This window comes from Paralichthys olivaceus, chromosome 13 (genome assembly GCF_024713975.1).
Source record: "Paralichthys olivaceus isolate ysfri-2021 chromosome 13, ASM2471397v2, whole genome shotgun sequence".
NCBI lineage: Eukaryota > Metazoa > Chordata > Actinopteri > Pleuronectiformes > Paralichthyidae > Paralichthys > Paralichthys olivaceus.
This window is the reverse complement of record NC_091105.1, coordinates 7,040,252-7,061,908: the sequence shown is the minus strand read 5'-3', so window position 1 is coordinate 7,061,908 and position 21,657 is coordinate 7,040,252. Positions and strand designations below refer to the sequence as shown.

Sequence of the window (21,657 nt, the reverse complement as noted above, 5' to 3'; positions counted from 1 at the left end):
GAGAAACCAAAAAAAATAAATAAAAGAACGGACACATGAGGCTCCACTGGCCCAAAGTGAAGATGACAATTAAAATAGAGATTGGATATTTTACAGCCAGTTGGACCAGCACATTACATTTCTCTGTGGAAAAGCTCCTGCAGCATTTTCAATAAACACATTCTAGGGAGGGTTATGCATAATAAATAAAGTTATGGTTATACTTTTTTTTAAAAATATAATTCAGATTAAAAAAAACTAAACCCTTCATCTTAAATTACACAACCCCCCAGTGCACATATAGCCATGATATATGTATTCTAGAGGCTTTGGCACCCTCTGCAGGATTTCAGGAGCACGGTCAAATTAAAACAGTCGAAACGTCATTGAGTGAAGCTTTCATTGTCTACATGCATTTCAAGAGTCAATATTTTGTCCACTGATTCCAACTGGGCACCAAAAAGACCCAACCCACATGATTTTATTCTGGCACATTCTTCTCACTGATAACTTTAGCAGAGTCCACCTCAGCTTGTTACAGCTTGAGAGGCACTGAGGCCAGTTTTAAATCAACCACTATTCATCCACACGTTCAGTAACTAGAGGTTCTGGAGATCGTAGTTTTGCAAACAGTCCTGTTAACGAGGCAGTGATGTGTCAAGTAGAGCGTACATGCATTTCATACCAACACATCAGCTCAAGACCCTGTTTTTGGCCGTTTGGATCTCTAGGTGGCACTGTGGCCATGAACCAATCTGCTAAATAATGACATCATTCCTCACCAGCTACTGAACTAACAGTGTCGCCTGTTTGAAGTTCAATCATCAGCTTCTGTTAATTTTACTGTTGTCATGGTATCATGAATCAATCTGATACATGAATACAGTGGCAAGAAACAGGAGTGATATGGAAGCACAAAATGGAACAATGACAGTGGGGAGCTTTTGGCCACTGATGAAACTGCTCCCAGGAAGCATTTTCAAGCTGCGTGTTGAAGCGGCACCCTGACGAGAGCATTCACTCATTACAGGATGAGGATCTGAAAGCTTCATGGTCATTCTCTGCCCCATAAGGCGAAATGACATTTAAACCGGAGGCCACAAATCAGCTTGGGATAATTTAATGGAGCCGCTTTTTGTTTAACCGAGACATTGTACATCGGGTACATTTATCCAGTTTATCTTCAACAGAATGTCCGAAAAATCTGATTAAGGCAAACATGACACTATAAAAGTCAGATAAGTTGCAGAGTTCTGAGGAGAACATGCTCTCAGACTGATCTTGGATCATTCACATAGTTAAAAAACAGACAGAAACAGAGTGTTCGACTTTCTCCAAAAAAGATTTATTAAACAGTTTTCTTGTTTGCTGCTGAAACCTGTGGGAAACAAAAGAAACGAAAACACAACATTAAGCATATTCATAAGATGAAAAAGTCATCTGAAACTACACACAGGGGAGGTTGGTATAGGGGGGTGGAGACACACCAACATGCATCCTGCCAGTTCTGTGCAGCAGACAGGCGGGGCAGGGCCCAGGTCTGCTCATCTGCATACTGCTCATTAGCATGGGTAAACAAGGAGAAAACTGGTGCCATACGGCAGAACTTGCCAAGCATGAAATTCCCTCCTCATGTTTCCCCCTTTACCCTTGGATTATCACATACGCTGCTGCCTCGCTCCGGGTTTTTGACATGGCTAGACCCATATGCGTCTTTTCACGTCGCGCAAACTAATTCTAGTATTCTGCCATACAATGTAACTCACTTTACTGGCAAAGATTTGCCCGAGGACACGTGCTTTAAAAAGCATCGCGTGCTGACGTGACACCAGGGCCGTGTAGTCCCGCAAAAGAAAAGGTGTCGCATCAAAGCAAAGGGTTGATATTTGTGCTGTCAGATGTGGTTAAGGCATCACCCCAGGAGCGTCTGCCACTGCAGTAGTTAGCTGCTAAAGTGTTGGGATGATCACGCCCCTTTGACTATTTTATTCCTTCTATAAACGTAGAGGTGAGAGGAGGTTTGGTTGGATTCAGTACACAACCAGCAGGTTTGTGGACAGAGGGCAAACATAATATAACAGATAATCAGTTCTGTTTAGGAAATGTTCTTATTTCAAATGACATAATATCTATATATTAATCAAGGACATTGTCACTACACAGCACAGAGCAAATCTCTAATGCAGACAACCACAAATGCTGATTCTCTACATGAGTCACACAGAGGAACTGAACACAACACAAAGCAGTGAGTTAAAAAAACTACAATTCATCATGAGATGACATATCCTGCAGCAAACCCAAAATATCAAAGACACTTATCACTACATGATTTACATAATTGTGAAGATTCATGAAATTTTTCTCAATGGTTTTCTAAGTTTTGCTTTAATTACAGATTGAGGACAGGCAGACATTACTATCTCCCCTGCATTATATACCACCGACAATTACAACCACAGGGTGTTGGTGAAGTGATGAGTCACAGTGAAGGTAATCAACAGGGGATAGCAAACCAGATTCATTACACTTGATATTGACAAGCACGGGTCAAGTTATTAAAAGAATTATAGGCAAACATAGCCAACAGTGCTAGTATCACCCATAAGTGATCATTAATAACAGCAATATATTGATTTGTCTTTTTAAATGCAATACTGTGAATGAGTCCTTTTGTAATGAACATCTTTCGCAGAGGTACAAAATCTGTCACATCCTGATTTTTCTGACCCTCCCATCGTTTATTGTCAAAAAAATAGTTTATTGGACTCTTCCATACACAGGGCATGCAGTACACTATGTTATGAAGGTAAGATATGTTATGTATACTTAAATATAAAATAGATATGGTGACAAATTAATTATCACCATATCCATTTTTTCGGTGAACAGACAATAGCATCAGTTACCCTGAAGTTCTGTTAACAGGCTTCATGTGCCTGATAAAGTAAATGTGCACTCAAGAAACGTGCAACAGTACTATTAAAAAAAATATTGGATTAGTTACTATAGCAAGGATAAGTATGCTCTGAGTTTTGCCCAAATCCAAGTCATCAAACTATGAGAGAGATTAGTTTCTCACCTGGCCGGCAATTCTGTCCAGGTCTCTGGTTCCCTGGGAGGTTAGTCTGCGACCACTGAGAAAATAGAGAACAAAAATTAAAACAGGAAAGACAACCACACGACTGGACCAAAAATCAATTCTCAAAAAGCCTAATCATTCAATAACTTCCTCTTTACACCACATTGAGCACAGTATTACAGACTTAATTCTCCATCCATACATGTTGACCAAAAATCATTCAACCACTTAACAAAAACTAATTCAGAATGAAATGTCATGCTCCTGCCCACTTGTTCTGACTAAATCTAATCGATAACATCTTTGTTACAGACTCACTGCATTATTATTGCACAAAGCAAAATTCTATCATGCGTATTCAGAGGGGTCATTGTTATCCAGCAGCGATGGTCTGTTTCTCATGCCTCTGCATAGATGAAATGCAGGTGGGGGGGGGGGGGGGGGGGAGAGCTATGACTGAGTATTGCATGAAACAGTGAGATAACTAGGAAATTCTCAAGCATAGGCCAACTTGTACAACACAAACCTCGTCATATTGAACTTGAATTTTGAGTACATAATGAAACAGGCCCTTAATTAAATATTCCAGCTTTAAAGACCTAGGATATGCGTACCCGTTGGGATCCTTCTCGATCATCTTGAGCAGCTCCAGAGCCTGCAGCACCTTACGAGCCACGTTCTTAGATCCAACACTGTAATGGGAAGGGCACACACCGTTCCTCTTGCGACCTCCATAGATCTTGGTCATGGAGCCAACACCAGCACCTCCACGGAGGTACAGGTGGCGGACTGTGGAAGCTGAAGGAGCAGAGGAAAAGGTGTCAGTATCACTTAGTTCTTTACCTTGGTGCTTCACTCTCAATATAAAATGCAAATGATTGGTTGTGTTGTTTGTGGTCTCAGTGAAACATCAATACAATTAGTGCAGTTTAATATTTAATGAGCAAAGCACTTAGGCAAGAGTGAATAAGTTGTACATCGTCATTAAGCATTTGGTATAATCTGCATCCACACGTTTCAATAGTAGGACCTAGAACATTTAATAAAAACTAAACACACATGTACGACTAGATATAACTGGGGTTTTGGTTTTCAAGTGTAACCCACACAGCAATTATAACAGTAACCACTACAATACGACAGTCTTGAAACATGAATACAACCCTATAATAAATACAGTGCATCCTTCAGGGGGACAGCAGCAACAATACCAAAACACATGTCAACAATTAAAAACACTTTCGTGGTGGTATAAGAAAATATGATCACACATGGGCACCAAGAATTGAGACAGTGAATCAATTGTCGACATCATTGCTTTTATTTCTTGCTGTTAATTTACATTCACAGATTTATGGCAGACACTGGTTCATTCTGTGGTGCTTCAATCCCTGAGCACAAGATCAGCAAACATTGAATTGTGACCCAGGGATCATGCTGTCTGACACACTGCATTTAGCCAATGCACCGCTGAACCATTTCAGAAAAAGGAGGAATCCAAAAACTCTTACCGGCTCTGATGTAGAACCAGTTCTCATCACTGGGGGCCAGCTCCTTGTGCTTGCCCAGCTTGACGAGGTCCACCCAGTCTGGCACCTTCAGCTTTCCTGACCTGGGGTAGGAGCAGAGTCAGGGTGATGTAAACCACAACTAGCTTCTACTCAGATATTTAGTTGGAAGGAGCCATTTACATTATCAGTATTATACACTGTAATGGCACGGCATTCAAAACTAAACGTTTAAGAAAACAGTGGATTATTCATAGTTTTACCAGAGTAAATACAAAATACTCACTTCTTCAGGAATGCTGCCAGGGCTCTGACAAACTCCTGCTGGTTGACGTCTTTCACTGTGACACCTGGCATCTGAATAAGAAAGCACGCTGTCGTTACTCTCAACACTTCCTCTGAGATACATGACAGATAGGTTGAGATATCAAACACCCCAACATGTACTAGTGTAACAGTATATTCCAGACAAGTATTAGTGTAACAGTATATTCCAGCCCGGAGCTGTGCAGTGTCCGGTAGAACAACGTGCTCTTACACCACTGATGAAGTCAACTGTTGCTTCTTTGGTGTGAGAGCATGAGTGATTGGCTCCAGTTAGCTTCAGGTGATGTATAGTTGCTCACAAATTCAGAATATAAACAGAAAGCAACATTTATGTCAGGTATAAATGTAGAGACACTCGACTGCACGCTTTCACCCGGCACTAGCTAAGCCAGCAGCTAGCAGTTGAATGCTAGCTATCGTAGCTGTCTTTAGAAAACCCATTCGAGTCGTGAACCCGTACACACAGTCAATTCATGGCTACTGCAGCAGTGTATAATGTAAAGAATCAATATCTGCTACTTCTAAATGCTTAGTTTTTTTTAAATTTCCGCAACAAACGCCGGGCTACATCGCTCGTTAGCTACAAGCTAGCAGGCCTCAACGCGGCAGCATGGGGGCAGCCATGACTGAGACCGATGGTAGAAGCGCAGCACTCAAGTAAAATCCTCGTTATTAAACTAATAAACGCATCTGATGTCCCCACAACAGCTCGACGGGTTTATTAAACTACACTTTATATCCAGTCTGACCGCGTTTAGAGGCTAAATACTGCAGTTTTCACGTATTTTAACGTGAAATGACCGGGAAAGGAATAACAGCGCTTTACCTTGCGTGTGGACAGCGAAGGGAAGAGGGTGGAACGGGGTTTCCAGCCCCTGTTTAAACGGACAGATCTCGTTTAGTCACGCGAGAACTGAGCGCAGTTTTTTAAATAATAATAATACTGACGATGATGATTATCATTATTATTATCATTATTATTATTGCGATTATGAACTTAATTTATATAGTACTTTTCTTATCAATGTTACAAAACAGCTAAAAGATAGAATTATATACAGAAAATGAATAGAACAGAAATAAATAGGATTAGTCAGTGTGAATAAGAACCAATGTCAATCATAGGAGGATATTTAAAAGAAGCTATGGATAATTAAGTTCTGGATTGAGCCAAAGGTATTTAAGTGTGAGGTAATTTAAGGCCTTAAAAATGAGCAATACAATTTTAAAATACAGCAAAAATAAATAAATGGCAGGGAGCCAGTGAATAGGCACAAATAAAAAATAAACTTTATCTGAACTTACTTTTCTGCTGTGACTTGAGGATTATAAAATCAGACAAAGAAGTAATTCTGTCAATTTCAGCTTGGCTCTGTACGACCCTGCCTGGAGCAGGGAGCTTGGCCCTTTGGCAGAGAGTGAGAAAATGATTTGTAGACACAATAATATGCTTGACTGAGTTATTGAATTCTTTTATTTTTGGAAACACAGACATATTTTGGGGGACATCACAGTCAGTCCTACAATTCAATGGATCTACTTTGCATGGAAAACAAAAGTAGCACACGATTCAGTTATCAGTACATTTTCAGGAGAAGCACCACCCTGTGTGTTGTGGTTCTCATTAGAGCTCATATTGCTGGAAAGTATCATGTACTATTGAGTGAACTGCCTAAGATCACAGGAGCTATATGGATAATTTAAAGCATAAGACTAAAGGCGAGGTTATAGATTCCCTCTGTGCACATTTTTCAGCAGTATAATTCAATATGTTATTAAGTTATTATATAAAATGAGTGTATGTTTTGTCTCATGGCACAATTCTTTTTAGATAAGAATGTAAATGTATTTGATAGCTCTATTCATCTTTATTACCTCGAACTCATACCCACTCCATCAAAAAGCACACTGCCTTCACAGTTAAGAGCTCCTTCTTATTTTCTTTTATCTCTCTCATATTAAGGGAAAATTGGAGGAATCAAAGAAAATCTGAATGAAAAAGCGTTTTTGCTATAAAAAATGAAAGAGAAAAAAATGTGTGTTAGTGTGTGTGTGTGAGTCCACGCTCATGTATGTGCATGCATGTGTGTGTACCTTATTTACATATTTCCCTGGCCGGCCGAGTGTTGCCCTTTGCACATCTCAGATGGAAAGGGCAACCATGCTCCAACATTGACACAATTGATATGTTTGCTGAGACAGGAGAGGGAGGTAGATGGCAGGTGGATAAGTAGAGGTCTATGAATCAGGTTTACTCTATCAGTGGGGGGGAGACAGTTAAGAGTGAGAGCTGTGAGAGAGCGAGAGACCCTGAAGGGAAATAAAGAGACAGACGTTTCTGGAGCTTTGTATAAACTATCCGCGTCATCGCAGGGCTTCACAACAGGTAACTGTGTCTTTTTATCCTAATTTACTTCTTTGATGTAATACCAACATAATGGCGCTCACTGACTTTTCTCCAAATGCCAGTGACCGAGCTGAAACGTTTGGCCCCTGTCGCTCGAATGTTGCTTCAAAGAGCTTAATTGATTAATTAAAGCAATTAATTAAACTGAGAGTGACCAGCCGCCAATATGAATTGAAATCTCACACAAGGTGGATTAAACTCCATTAATTACTTCAGTAAATCAATTTTGCCGAGGCCCTTCAAGTGCTGAGACACGAGACAACTGTGTTGAGTGATTATGAAGCGGTATAAAGAGCTTATTCCGTGTAGTCGTGATTATTATGGAAAAGTGACGACTAAGACCAAATGTTCTGAAAAGGTCAAACTCATTACGTGGAATGGACAGGTGGCAAATGTTCTATTTCAAAATTCATCCATTCCACTTTATGTGAGACTATTGTTTGAAAAATTCACTAAAATTAGCTGCCAATCATTTTTGAATACTTTTGCTGGAAAAAAAGTCATTGGGGGAGTGCGCTCAGGAGATTGAGTGCCTGTGTTCGTGTATTTACACATAGACTTCCAGGTCTATTTGTGTTTCGGAGTGTGAGCGTGTGAATGATGTACCGTGGGCAAACGGGCGACGAGAGGCGAGAAAAAAGAAGAGAGTGTGATAACAGTGTGTTGCCACCCAGCTTGCTGCTTGTTGCTGTGTGTTTGCATGGTGCTCACATTCTCAGTGGAGAAGTTCTGTCAAGTCTGGTCTCGGGCTGACCTTTTCACTCTCCAGGCACGTTTACAGCTCTCCAATAGCTATCAAAAATAATCTAGTTTCCCTCTGCCCATCTCTGTGCCCCCAGCACAAACCTGCATCATATATTCTCTCTCCCTCTCCACATCTGTGCTTCCTGCCTCTCTTGCTGACTATTTTTTTATTATTCTGACCGATGCCCTTATGCTTAACCTCAAACCCCCCCCCCCCCTTTTATCACTCCATTCTCATTCGTATGATCCACCATTCTTTTGATGATGTGGCTGAACACTGCAGGGGCAAAGTGCATTGAAAGAGACGTGGGAACATAGGGAATGGTTGCTAACTAGAGTAGGAGTGAAAGACATTTTATTCTCATAAGCATCAATGCATTTCTCTTTATTTTACTCTCTCCATTAATGGCTTTTTAAACTGTAGTCAAATATATTCTGTGCTTTTATCATCCTCTGTGTCTCTCTCTCTTTAATCTCCCCTAGATATGGAATTCATGTGGCTTTACTCCCTGTGCCAGTGCATCCTATCTGTATCCGTAATAGTGGTCAGTGTGAGGTTGTGCATGGCGCTCAGCGGCAGCAGTACCGTGGCTGACGCCCAAGAGGGAACCCAGGGTGCTGGACCTCAACCCGGGAGCGTCTCGTGCTGTCTTCGACTCTGCCTAGGCTGGGTGGGGGCTGTAGGGGGCGCAGTGGAAGTACCTGCCACCGTGTTACTCAACCTGCGAACCCCCCAGTGTCTGTACACCTGCATAACCATGGTGTGTTTCCCTCTGCTGGTCAGGCAGTTCACCATGTTTCTGCTAATGCTGCTCACACTGGACACCCACCTGCAGCATCACTTGACAGACAGGTGAGTGTAGCAGATGGTTGAGTTGGTTTAAGCTGCAGAAGAATGCGTGCGTTGAAGTGGAAAAGTTCATTTCAGACATAAAAGGGATAGTTCACCGAAAAATTTTAATTGACCCATTTTCTACTCACCACTATGCCGACCGAGGGGTGAGTGAAGTGTTTGAGTCCACTTTAGGAAATTTAAGGGTAAACAGTGTGTGACCGCTTCTTCAGATGCAATAAAACAACAGATAAAAGCACGACAAGCCTCCATACTGCAGATAATTAGTAGATTATTAGTGAATTTTCATTTTTTGGTGAACTATCCCTTTAACCTTGGACAAATAAAACCCATCACGTAGTCACTTAAGATGGGTGCATAGGTAAGATGTTTTCTCAGAAATGTGATAAAGCATCACTCATGCTGCAGTTTAAAATTACTTCCAGTACTGTAATACTTTCTTGTATGCGTGAAAGAGTGTGAATATGTAGGGGGCAAGAGTCAACCAACACTCAAGTGTGCTTCTAGCAATGATGAAAACAATCTATATCAGGGTAAAAGGAAAAAAAACAGTGAACATGTTAAGATGTGTCCATTGTATGATCCATTCAAACAGATTGTTCAGTGCTCATAACGATTGGTCTTGAAGCTCTTAGAAGTTTGATTGACCTATACTGCATTTCTATGTTGAGTCTGTATCTATCTACCTTTGCATTTATATAGCGCTTTTCTAGTCTTGATGACCACTCGAAGCACTTTACAGTACAGTTTGCCATTCACCCATTCACACACATACAGTGCATCTATTAGCAGCACTATATGATGGTCTTCTGTTGCTATGTAACAATCAGTTAGCCTGCCAATGTTAGAAAGATTGTATTTGTCTGTATTTCCTTCAGAAATTTTTTCAAAAACAGTTACCTGCAGTCAGTTAATGCTTACGTCTAGAAGATTGTACAGGTTTCAGAGCAGATCTTTTCCAAACATTTAGACTTAGACTTAAAAAAAGTAAAAATGGATGACGCATATTTCCTTTCACTGTCCTGAAATGAAGCCAAAATATAGCGGATATGAATGCCAAGTCAGTCTTTGACTTTTTGGTTTGGTCTATGTCCCATCCATTAATATGGAGGAGGCAGGCTGTATGACCTATACTGCAGCCAGCCATCGGGTGGCGATCAAAACACTTTAGCTTCACTATTGGGGAGCCGTCATGTTGTCCATCTGTAAATACAGTCTATGGTTTAGCCATTCTATATTTTCATTAGTGTGAGATGAGGGTCCAGGTATAGTACAAACATGTTAATTATTTTCATTAATATCATTTGTTTCAATCATGTCCACATCCTCATGTCTTTGGGTGACAGGTACTCCAAGGTGGTGACCCGTCGGCGAGCTTTGTGTGTGGTTCTGCTGTGCTGGGTGGGCTCTGTTCTGTCTTCCTTCGCACAGTTCATCGGCTCAAACATCCTCGACACCTGGAGAAGGGGCGTCACTGGTCCGGACACAACTGGCCTTGAGCTGGATGGCAACTGGACGACCTCTTTACCCCATCTTACCACTTCCCCACCCCCTAAGTACGACCACGAACGCAAGATCATTGGGAAGTACCTTCCATACGGGGGCTTCCTGTCCAAGTTTTATGTGGAGGACATGCGAAACTTCACCTATGCTGAGATTCACAGCAGCCACTGGGGAGTGTGTGCTCCTGACACTATTCTCAGTCCGCAATTCCTGGTCTATGTTCATGGGATGACAGTGTTTACGCTGCCCTTGCTGTGCCTGCTGGTCATTTACCTTGATCTGCTATGTATGAAGCCCAGAAAGACCCCTTTTAGTCATGCAGACCCTCCAAAGCATGACTCCCGCCAGGTCCGCTCCCTGGCTCTGTCTCTCTCCCTTTTAGTTCTACTGTGCCTGCCTATCCACATTATCCATGCTCTCTTGCTTTTCACCCCCAGCATCAATCTTCCTGCCTGGGCTCATGCAGTTGCCCTCTTCCTCTTCCAGCTGTATAACCTTGTGCCCCAGATCCTCTTTACTCCTCCAAGGAAACAAGTCGTGGAGGAACGAGCAACTTTCCCTCTTTCTGTTCCCAGCCTTCCACCTGTAGTGGCTCAGTCCAGACGCAAATCTGTCCGAATGGCCCTGTGCGAAGCAATGCAGGCGGCGCCGTGGTTTTCAGCCAAAGACTCCCTGAAAGCCAAAGTGTGCCCAGATGTCTGAGATCTTGGCACAGTGGAAGATGTGGGAGGTTAAGAGCAGCGATTTAATCTCCCTACCGCAATGTGTCCTTGGTGATTTGGTTGCTTAAGTGTTCAGATGAAATGACTTGTGAACTGAGGAAGAATACATATAGCATATTCGTGTTTGTTGTTGGCTTTTGAACTAATCAGCAAGCTCATGCACAAACATTATGCATAACTCGCAAATGAAAAGGCCAGTTAATTATCAGGTCCCACACCAAATGTCAGTGAGAAAATTAAGTCTCCAGATGACGACTGCTATCCTGATCACAGATGTCTGTTTTCTTTGACTGCTCTTCCTGTGGGACTCATTCTAAGCCTATTTTAAGACTCTGCTAAGCCAACCACCAGTAATGTAGATATGTAAGTGACAGCGTTTAATTAAACATTCAGTAATAACATGGTGGTCCGGGGAGGACACTGCATTGTACGGAAAACATAATTAACCTGGTTATGACACAATCTTCATGGCTGTTTTGATTAAACGTGTGAATACAATGTGAAGCTCTCTTGTAATAAAAGGGCCTTGCTCACACTAATTGGATTGTTCATCTTGAACCGTTGGTGTTAGAAATCACTGATGGAGAAAAAAGGAGTAATCTATCTATTTCTGCGTGGAACATGGCCATGACAGTCAACAAGTTTTTGTCTGTCTTCTTTTGTTTCCATTGATCGTAGACTGTTTTGCTCCGTTTCCCTCCCCTCTGCTCAGAGCTTAGAATTATTGCTTGCAGAGCTCTTTCCCAGTTCTTTTTTCAGATCTTCATGTCATGTCTTTCCCTGTCTTTCCTCCTTATGTAGCCCAGCATATGAGCACAGTGTGTCTTCTGTCACTACAAAAAAATCCCTGAGTAGGAAACATAACTGAAACATGAATCTGGTGAAAGGGTGAAAAATTTCCTCAGCTTCCCTATAGTGTGACAGCCCATTCAATTATTCTGTCTGCCTGAAAGCTTCCTGATTACGCTAGGCCTCTGCACACTCAGCCACCTCAATCAATGCCTCATGCTACACTGCCGCTCTGTGCAAACCACCATCCTCTAGGGTCACTATGGTCGACAAAAAAAAAATGGACAAAACTGTGTATAATGCCCCATGTAGCCACCAGAAATATAGAGTTTGTGTTTGGATGCACTGTGATATTTACTGCAACTCGTAGAAATGAAATACGATTGTCATAAATGAGTCGTAAATGGGGAACTCTCTGATGTGAACCCGTTCCAGGACGTTAATCTGTGAAACTAGAACCAGGGAGAAGAGCGTAAGTTATTCATAGACTTCTTCTTCTCATTATTGGTCGGATTATGGTGCATTCACTGCACGTCGTAAAGTTTGGGAGGAATACAGCTGACTGTTGTATGGCTTGTCCCTGTCTCATTTTTGCTCATGTCCATTGATTTGATAATCACCCTCTATGATCGCAGTGGTGGTCTGATTGTCATCAGGTCCAGCAGCTGAACTGTATCATTGTTATGGTCGGATAATGGCCAGTTTCCCAGGATGCACCAGTGTAAGCGGTTACAGGATCATTAACCAACCAGCAGTAAACACAGTGAATTTCAAAATGATCAAAATCTTTTTCTATGGTAAACAAACAAAACAACTCTTGAACTAAAGTTTACTTTGGTGCTTAGGGTTTTTTTTCCTTTGAGGAGAAACAGAAATAACTTCAACCAACACTAGCAGCCTGAGTGCTGTGACTCCCACAGGAAAACAAACCTTTTTAAGGACACACACTTCTGTTTTGAAGACATATAAAGGGACAATATTCCCAGTTTTATTACCCATCGACCACAGAGGATCTGATAGCGGGGACAACCTGTGCCACGTTTGCGTCACCATAAACTGAAGATATGTCTCGTGTTGACTTGTGCGTGAATTGTTTGCCGGCCACAGTGTCAACTCATGCTGGTAGCACCTGGCAAGTCCATTACTTTGATTGCCGTTTGACAATCTGTCTTTATGACAGGCGACGGTGGAGCCTTGCCATCGATGGAAGAGAAACACATCGATCTATCACACTGTGACCTCCGGCGGCTTTCAAATCTAGCCCTGTGCACAGATGGACATGTTGAGTGCTTCTCGACAGAATCGGGTATTGATTGCATGGAAGTTAATGGCAGCACCATATTTTTCTGTGTGCATCTGACTCAACCCTCCTGCCTGCATTTCTTCCTCGCTATCTGATCTGATGATTCATTAGCAGCACCACAGAACCTTCTGCTTTGTTTATTTTATTTATTCTGAACGAGCTGTCAGTTACAACCGGCTCCTCCGCCTTCATCTTTATCTCCCCACCTATAACTCCACCATTCCCCATTGATCTAATCATAGGGCCTGTTCTCTTTTCACGCAATTTCAAAAACGGCATCTTTTAATTATACAGTAAAATACACCCAAGAATAAAAAAAACAGCCTGATACCAAAGATCATTTTTGGAATCTTTTTTTTTATTTTGTCGTGCTTTGTATCTTTCCCCTATAAAGAAATAGTTAGCTATATATCAACAATGACACATGGACTCTAAAATAAACAAGAGCGAAAGACAGGAGAAGAGACGACTAGGCACAGGAGACGAAGAGAGAGAGAAAGACTGGGAGAGAGAGGAAAGGTAATAGTGAAAAAAGACAGCAATTTCTCTACAGTAGAACCAAAAATAAAAATCATGGGAAGTGTACATTACTTTAACATTTACAATTATAATAATAACAACAGCAATAATAATAACAATAACAACAATCATAATTGTTCAAATAATAATAATAATAATTAATAAAAAATCAATAAGACCTCTGGTTTCTCATAAAGACAAACTTTTTTTATTCTTTTCTTTTTTTTTTCTTTAAAGATCACTTGACAGTAGTTTGTTCGGCTTTGCACCTCTATAGGCTAATATTCTGTGTTAGTATAGTTGCTTCATAATGAGTTTCAATAGTAAACTGTTTTCTTATTTCTTAAAAGTTTCATTTTATGTTTTAATTTATGTTACTGTTCATTTTTTTATACAAATAAGGAATTCAGAGATATGTATACTTGTTCTGTCGACGTGTTTACTGTACGTATGAATGTGTGCATGTATCTGCATATGTGTGGTAGCATTCAGGAAAAAAACATCCATCCATTTCCTATTCCCATTCATTCCTTTTTCTATTGCTCCCATTGCCCTTCTTAATAAGACTTTTAAACCTTTTTATCCTCTTAATGACATTCTAAAATAATTAAGCTTTTCTTTAATGCCTTAGCAAGTCATATTCCTTTCTTCTTTGTCGGGAACACAGCCCAACACTAATCCTTTCATTATTCGGAGCCAACAAAGGAGGAGCGATTGAGGGAGCGGCGGACGGAGAGAAAGAGAGATATAAGGCAGAGGGAAGAGGATGGTAACAGGTGAGTGTAGAGGAAGGGGGAGTAAATTAATTTTCCTCACAACTGCAGCAAGAGGAAAAATACAAGTTATTGGCAGATCACCCAACAGGGAAAGCAAAAGAGGACAGTTAGCTTGTTCATAAAGTATGGATCCTTCTCGGGACTCTGGGCTTACACACTCCAGTGTTGTTATGGAATTATATATGAGCAACGCTCTGTAGGCAAGATGCTCTTGCAATTTCAAAAAAATTTCAATTTTCTAGCACCGGCTGCTCAATAGCTCCCGGTCAACTCTCCCTGGTTCCCCCTCATCCCTCCTCGCACACTGGCTGCCTCTGTCTCCGCAGGTTAAAGATTGAGCTTTGTGAAATGGTTTTCTCCAGGCATGGAATAATAGCAGTCATCTGCCTCTAATTCCGCTTCCACTTTGGTGGCCACACGGGCGGAATGCCAGTTTTCTTTGTGCTCCCTGCTTTCCTCTCGATCAAAAATAATTATGGCATAATTTCGTTATTGCCTACATGCACCTCGCCCTCTCTACCGTCTCCCCCCCGCTCGCTCACTCTCTCCATTTCCCGTCGGTTTCTCCTGCTTACAGTATATGGCACATTCGTTAATGGCTGGTGGGTCTATAGGCTCTCGCTTTCTCAGTCTGTCTCTGGGTTTGTGTGTGAGTGTGTGTGGAGGATATGGGGTGGAATGGAGCAGGATGGACTGGCTGTGTGCGGTATCTGTATACAGTCGTTTTTCAGAAGGCTGCCTGTTATGGCGCATTGTGTAGAAGTGTACGTGTGTGTGTGTGTATACTGTATATAAGGAGGGAGACGGGGAGGGGGAGGGATGGAGGGCTGAGGTCAGAAGAGAAGGGGATGGGGAAGGGCTACAGTAGGTACTCCTTCTTGCCCTGGCTGGCGTCATTCCCATTGAGGAAGGCTTCCTGCACCTCACCATGTTCATCCAACCCACTGGCCTCATGGGTAAGATAGGAACCTGGATAAAAAAGAAAGAGAGGAGAGAGAGAGAGAGAGAGAGAGAGAGAGAGAGAGAGAGAGAGAGAGAGAGAGAGACGAAGAGGGAGATTGGAGGGGGAAGGTTAGGTGGCAAAGCGTCATGATCACTCCAGTGCCATGCAGCATTATCAAAACAATCAGCACAATATATATTATTGAGTACCATACCTGTGAATGATTAATTCATTAGTTAACTGATTGTTAGGTCAATACCAAGCAAGAATAGGCTCTCGGGTACGGTACGAGCCTACCAGTGGATATTAAAAAAAAGGTAGTGGGGTGGGATGTGTGAATAGGAGAGACAGAAGAGGAGAGTGGAGGTGGAGAAGATAACAGAGAGCACCAGACAGGGAGGGAGGAGAGATTGGCAGAAAAGGGTGGAGGGAAGGTTAGGTGCGAGAGAATAACAGCATGTGCACTCAGAAAACCCATCAAATACATTGGAACATCCGTATGTTCGTATGATTAATGATTCAGTGCCGTGCAGGTTACAGAGGGCGGGAACCTCGCAAGTCATCTTCCTGCCGGAGTGTCCCTTCACTCCAGAGGGTGAGTGACACTCTCATTCTCTTTACCGCAGAGGTGGACTGGCGTGCTGACAGTCACGGCAGGCCCGGGACAAAGCCCTAATGGCCCTGTCTCAACACTGATTGGTTGTAATGGCCCTGTCTCTGCGCTGATTGGCGGTCAAGCCATGCAGAATGTTAACTGACGGCCTGTCTAGCCATAGGGTAAGTAATGGCTGTTTGCAGCCGGCTACACTGATCCAGGATCATTTCTTGGCAGCTGTGCTGCACAGTCAAAAGGCTGCCAAAATGAGGGCACTTAGAAAGATAGGGAATGCAGGAAGGCTGCTTTTAATAGATGAACCTTGATACACTAACATATAATCATAAAACATAGGACCACTCCTATATTTCCCACCCCACCCTATCTCTGCCACTATCCTGGCCAAGGTCGTCCATCATGGGCCGTGCCCGACCGGGGAGGAGCATCCCATCCTGATCTGCTTTGAGCTGACAATTTTCACCTCAGTTTAAAAGATTACTTCGAAGAATCTGGCAATAACTGGCCTCCAATGATTTTTTTTTTCACGGCAGAAATGAGAAAGCATGCCTGTGAAAAATGTGATAAAATGCCAAGATATGCCTCCTGCTTGAGAGAGAAATGTTTGTGTCACTTAATGTGTGTGTGTGTGTGAGAGTGTGTGTTACCTTTCTGCCGGACAGAGCACCAGATGGTGACGATGAGGACACAGATGACAGTGAAAACCAGCAGTGCCAGAACACCACCTATCACTGCGTATGGCACGGCGCTGTGAGTCTCCACCACTGCACCGGGATCTGCGAGAAAGAGAGAGGCGATTAAAACTTGTGTGCGGCTGGAGCGAGTGGTGCAAAAGGGAAACTATGGAGATAAAGAGAGAGAAAATGGAGTCAAAGATCAAAAATGAAATAAATAAAAGTAAGAGACAGAGAGTGCATTAAAAACACCAATGTGGGAGAGAGGACATGGGAGCAAGAAGAGAAGTCGATACCTTCCACCCAACTTTCATTATCACCTTTCATCACCCCCCCCCACTGCACAGAATGCCAGACAATCATAGTGGGTGAGAAAAAGGTGGAAGTGAGGAGAGAGAATAAAGAAATAAGAATATCAGCCTATAAAACCCCCACTCCAGCCAAGCACCTGTCAAAAGAACAATGCATTTTGAATGAGGGAACTTTCAGCGTGTTTACACGGCAGGTAGCACAGCGCTGGGAAATGAAATCAAACCCTTTAGCAAAAGACGAGTCCAGAGAAATACAAAGATAAGACAGACAAATTAAATTCTGTGACATTTTTGTAATATGAAATTGCAGCAGTGGTTATGTAGAAGTTATTTGTGTCTACCTCAGCTTTTCTTTTTAACCAACTTTGCAGACTGATTTAAAGTAGAAAAGAAAAAATACAGAAACATAAAACAGAGCAAAAAGAAAAAAACTGTAGGTTAGTGATGAAATGATTAGTTGATGAAGCAGTTAATCAACTGACAGTGCAGTTTTACCAGGAAATATTATCTGACAAAGCAGGCGATTGAGTTCAGGGATATAGAGAAAGAGACAAAAACGTTTAGTAAAGTGCAAATTAAGATAATCTGTGCCACTCTTTGAGTCTGCACTTAAATACTGAGACGCCGTCCAAGTTGCTGACGATGATAAAAAGCGTCTTTTTTTGATGGTGCTGGTGGGGTGTAGTGTAAGAGCTGGTGAGGCCAATAGAAGGCAAGAACACAGCGTTATTGATGCAGCTCCTGGAGCGTGACAGAGCGGATTTAAAACACGCATCATTAATACAGTGCTAACATATAAGATCAGGAGAGGCCGATGGAGGAGATGAAGGAAAGGAAGAGACTGAACTCTGTGACAAACTGCTCACATATATTTCCTTCGGTACATTTTTCATGTATCTGTAGTTTTATTAAGTAGATCTACATTTTCCTTTTACTCTAAGTATTGCGTATTGAGTATTGCATTGCATGATCATATTGTTTAAAAAAACTTTTTTTAAGTAATCAATGAAATGGGAATTGATCCAATTAGAGTGAACAGCCAACATAGACCACACCTCCTGCAGCAGCAGCATCACTATTGAACTCAACTTTAAATACTTTAAAATTTATTCAAAGCAATACTATTAGTTTTTATACCTTAAGATAAAAGCTTCCAAATCATTTTGATGATACACAAACTTGTATTGCGGAGGGTGGCAGGTCTGAAGTTGAAACAGCACTCTCTAAATTTGACTTACTTTTTCTACTTTTATTAGAAACATCAAGTGGTACTTTTACTTCTATATTTTTGATGATTTATTTGTTCTTTTAGTTAAGTAAAATGTTTGAGTTCTTGCTCCACCACTGCTGATCCACAAGATCGACTGTGGGCGTGTGTGTGTTTGTGTGTGATAAAGTTTAAACCTGTGCATCTGCAGAAACACTGATAGGATCAAGCAGTAAGCTCAAGCAATATTTCAGAGGGAAATGAAAAAGCAAGAACTCAAGAGCTCTACCGTTACCTCAAGCCGCCCTGTTCTTAATCCACTGCCGCCCAAAGCTCCACACAAAATGACTGGCCTTATCAAAAAGTGTGTTGTTTCTCTCAGGAGCCCCTCGAATGACACATCACCATCGACCAAATGTTCCCCAAACAGTTCAAGCCGCAGCTTTCATGACTCTCGATGACATCTGTGCACAAGCCCAGCAGGTGAACAAGCTCTACCCGCCACAGACGGCAGCAAAGGTGGTAGCAGAAGAACAAGAGGGATGCTGTCGCTCCCTTTGCTTCATCCCTTCTTCAAAGAAAAAGCAGCTGAAGGTGTGGAGAGAAAGAAGAAATGCCATCACTGGGTTTGTGTGAGTGTGTGTATGAGATAAATGGATAAAAAAAAGGGCAAAGTGTGTTTTACATGCATGTACGCGCACACACTACATTCCCTAGCTGCTTACCCTAAACATCCAACCAGATGCCTGAACCTAATCTTAACTTAATTCTAACCCTAAAACCAAGTCTTAACCCTCAAACAGTCCATTGAAAACATGAGGATTTCAATTACCAAAAATGTCCTCACTCTGTAAAGTCTATGCTTAAAATGGTCCTCACAAAGGTATAAGTAAAAGTACACATGGACGTACGCATGTAAACACACACGCACACAAACGGACGCATGCTGCGTAACACTCCCATCATTAGACAACCACCCAGACCCTTGGTCCCCTCGTCCACCTTTCCTTCAGTCTGTTTTTCTGTCTGTCTTTCTTTCCTTCTCTCCTTTCCCCTTTTTCTACGTGTGTGTGTGTGTGTGTGTGTGTGTGTGTGTGTGTGTGCAGATAAATATGTTTGTGTAGCATCTTCTCAGTCCTCCAGAGGCTGGTGTCAGTCAGTTAGAGGTTGAATACGCTGCCAGTTCCTTAAACTCTTAACACAGATTCATTAATAGTACCCACCAAGCACCAAGGGACCCACCCCAAAACACACACATGCATGCACGCGCACACGCACGTGCACGCACACACACCAACACACACACACACACAAATGCTGACTGGGCAATGTGTGTGTGGGGTGCATCAAACAGGCAGTGATAAGAAAGAGAGGGAGAGTGGGCGGTTGTGCATGATGCATACCCAAGTGTCTACAGACGCACGAACACTCATGATGCAGGGCAAAGGAAGGTTGCAGCAGAAACAGGGTGTGCACAGGCCACCTGAGAACCATCAAATGAGTTGGGGAGTAGGAGACACTGAAGGAGAGCAGGAAAGGACGAGGAGAGAGATGGAGTGTAGTGGAGGCGGAATAAAAATATGTGCATGTGCGTTACCTTTCGGGTCCAAGGCCCAGCTGGATGTTAGGAGGGTTGGGGTGACGGAATGGGAGGTGACATTATCTACAGACAGACAGGGAATGGGATAACACACAACACACATACACAAATGCTATTATCTACAGCATGCATTGACATTTCTACACAGGCATTATTGCAGGGTTTTATAGCAAAGCTACCACTGCACATAAAACAGGAAGCGAGCTTTATTAGAGCTGAACATTAAAGAGGCTCTGGTTCAGGATCCTGCCTGATAATCACCGGACGACTCGTCTCTTCCAGTGAGTTCAGATAAGCAGGCACACATGTAAAACACAATCAATGGAAGAAAGACTTATTTCAAACAAGCTCTTCAGCAGTTGAGGCTGATGCCATTTCACTACCAGAGACAGATGTTCCTAATTATTTCCCCAAATTGAATGTGCGAAATGGAATCGATCTTGACCCCTGACAGGCGATAAAGACGGTGGACGCAAGACGCTCTCCGGTGGATCTCTATATACCGGCTGTGGGGGTTAAAAAATGTTTACTATGGGAGAGACATGCTTTAAAACAACGTCTGAGGAGAATTACACCTGGCAGACTGACATTCATCTACGAGGCAAATGGAATATATAGGAGCACGCTCTCCATCACTGACACACTTTCTGTGGTACAATGGCAGGAGAGACAAAGACATTGCCTGTGACAGATGCATTCCCAGTGGAACGGCGCCATGCAGGGACTGTCTCATTCAGTGCTGAACAATAGCTTGGATCTTGACACATTCTCCAAATCAATGGCTGAGGCACAATGGTAGGTAGAGAGGTAGAAAGAGACAAGTTCCTATTGCAGCTAAAGACAAAAATAATGGCTGAGTCGATGTGTGTGTGTGTGTGTGTGTGTGTTTGTAACATAGCACTTGAAACAATCTATCAAAAACCACAATGTACAACATCATCTACGTACTCATCTCAGGACACACACACGTTAACATACACACAGCTTCTTCTTTTAGATATATGAAAGCGTGTGCGCACACATACACACGCATAATAATTAATAATTGCCCACGCACAAATGTACTGTATAATACACTCACAAAAGCATATACACACACACACACACACACACACTGCCCTTTCTGCTCAGGAGTAATTTATTGGTAAGTATTCCTCCGTCCCTTCTCTCCCTCTCTCCCTTTCTCCCACTGGCCCTGAGATCATCAATCTGTTTTTGCACTCTTCTTGTGTCAGCACTATACCTCCCCTCTCCCTCCTTTTTCTCCCTTTCTTCAAGTTCTGCCTTGGTTTTCTTCCCTCTGTAAAGAAATGTACATGATGTATATTGTAGAAAAAGGGAGTTTTTTGGTGGAGAAAATGTGAGAGGGAGAGGAGAAGGTAAATCGCACCCGTCGGAGAGAAAAGAGAACTTACCCTGCAATTACCTAGATGTGTGTGTGTGTGTGTGTGTGTGCTGATGCTCTCTTGTACAGTATGTTGCATGTGTGTGTATGTGGCTGCCAACTGAGCCTGAGGGCTGAGGATTAATGGCTGGGGTCGTGCACTAATTAAGTGGACGCTGATGAATTTCTCTTGACTATCACGGACGACCTAAAATAGTTCTTTCCCCAGTAATTCCAACTTTTTCTTATCTTTCTACCACCATCTCTCGCTTTTCTCAAACCAAACGCTCTTCCCTCACTTGCACCCCCCTTCCCTCCCCTCTTTCACTCGCCTTCATTCGACTGCCTCTCGAGTTTTATTCCTCAGTGACTATATTCCCCCCACTGCCTCTCTTCAACTTAATTAAGGGGAA

At 42.4% G+C, this 21,657-nt stretch overlaps 3 protein-coding genes across 9 annotated transcripts in view; 1 reads left to right on the top strand and 2 right to left on the bottom strand.

Moving 5' to 3' along the window:
• Positions 1-1,302: 1,302 nt before the first annotated feature.
• Positions 1,303-5,810, bottom strand: rps19 (ribosomal protein S19). 2 transcript variants are annotated; one of them, XM_020093529.2, is made up of 6 exons: positions 5,723-5,810; positions 4,856-4,926; positions 4,573-4,673; positions 3,676-3,859; positions 3,062-3,116; positions 1,303-1,357 (listed from the first exon to the last, which is right to left on the bottom strand). In XM_020093529.2, exons 2-6 carry the CDS (start codon positions 4,924-4,926, stop codon positions 1,328-1,330), a joined length of 441 nt encoding a protein of 146 aa, XP_019949088.1. In that variant the 5' UTR covers positions 5,723-5,810; the 3' UTR covers positions 1,303-1,327. The 2 variants fall into 2 exon arrangements, with proteins under 2 accessions (XP_019949088.1, XP_069393152.1); XM_069537051.1 differs by having other exon boundaries at positions 5,108-5,749.
• Positions 5,811-8,488: 2,678 nt separating this feature from the next.
• On the top strand, positions 8,489-11,240 carry LOC109633188 (adenosine receptor A1-like). The gene is made up of 2 exons (XM_020092830.2): positions 8,489-8,900; positions 10,247-11,240. Exons 1-2 carry the CDS (start codon positions 8,533-8,535, stop codon positions 11,103-11,105), a joined length of 1,227 nt encoding a protein of 408 aa, XP_019948389.2. The 5' UTR covers positions 8,489-8,532; the 3' UTR covers positions 11,106-11,240.
• A 2,314-nt stretch (positions 11,241-13,554) lies between these two features.
• The window catches only part of cadm4 (cell adhesion molecule 4), a 140,117-nt gene continuing 132,014 nt past the window's right edge, over positions 13,555-21,657 (bottom strand). For 2 of the 6 annotated variants that reach the window (XM_020093464.2, XM_020093463.2), the window contains exons 7-9: positions 19,858-19,923; positions 16,716-16,844; positions 13,555-15,481 (exon numbers count right to left, since the gene is read on the bottom strand). In XM_020093464.2, coding sequence (XP_019949023.1) covers positions 15,372-15,481; positions 16,716-16,844; positions 19,858-19,923 — 305 coding nt within the window. In that variant the 3' untranslated portion in view covers positions 13,555-15,371. Of the gene's footprint in view, positions 15,482-15,669; positions 15,749-16,715; positions 16,845-19,857; positions 19,924-21,657 lie in introns of all 6 variants that reach the window. The other 4 variants (XM_069536685.1, XM_020093465.2, XM_020093466.2 and 1 more) reach the window with 3 other exon arrangements.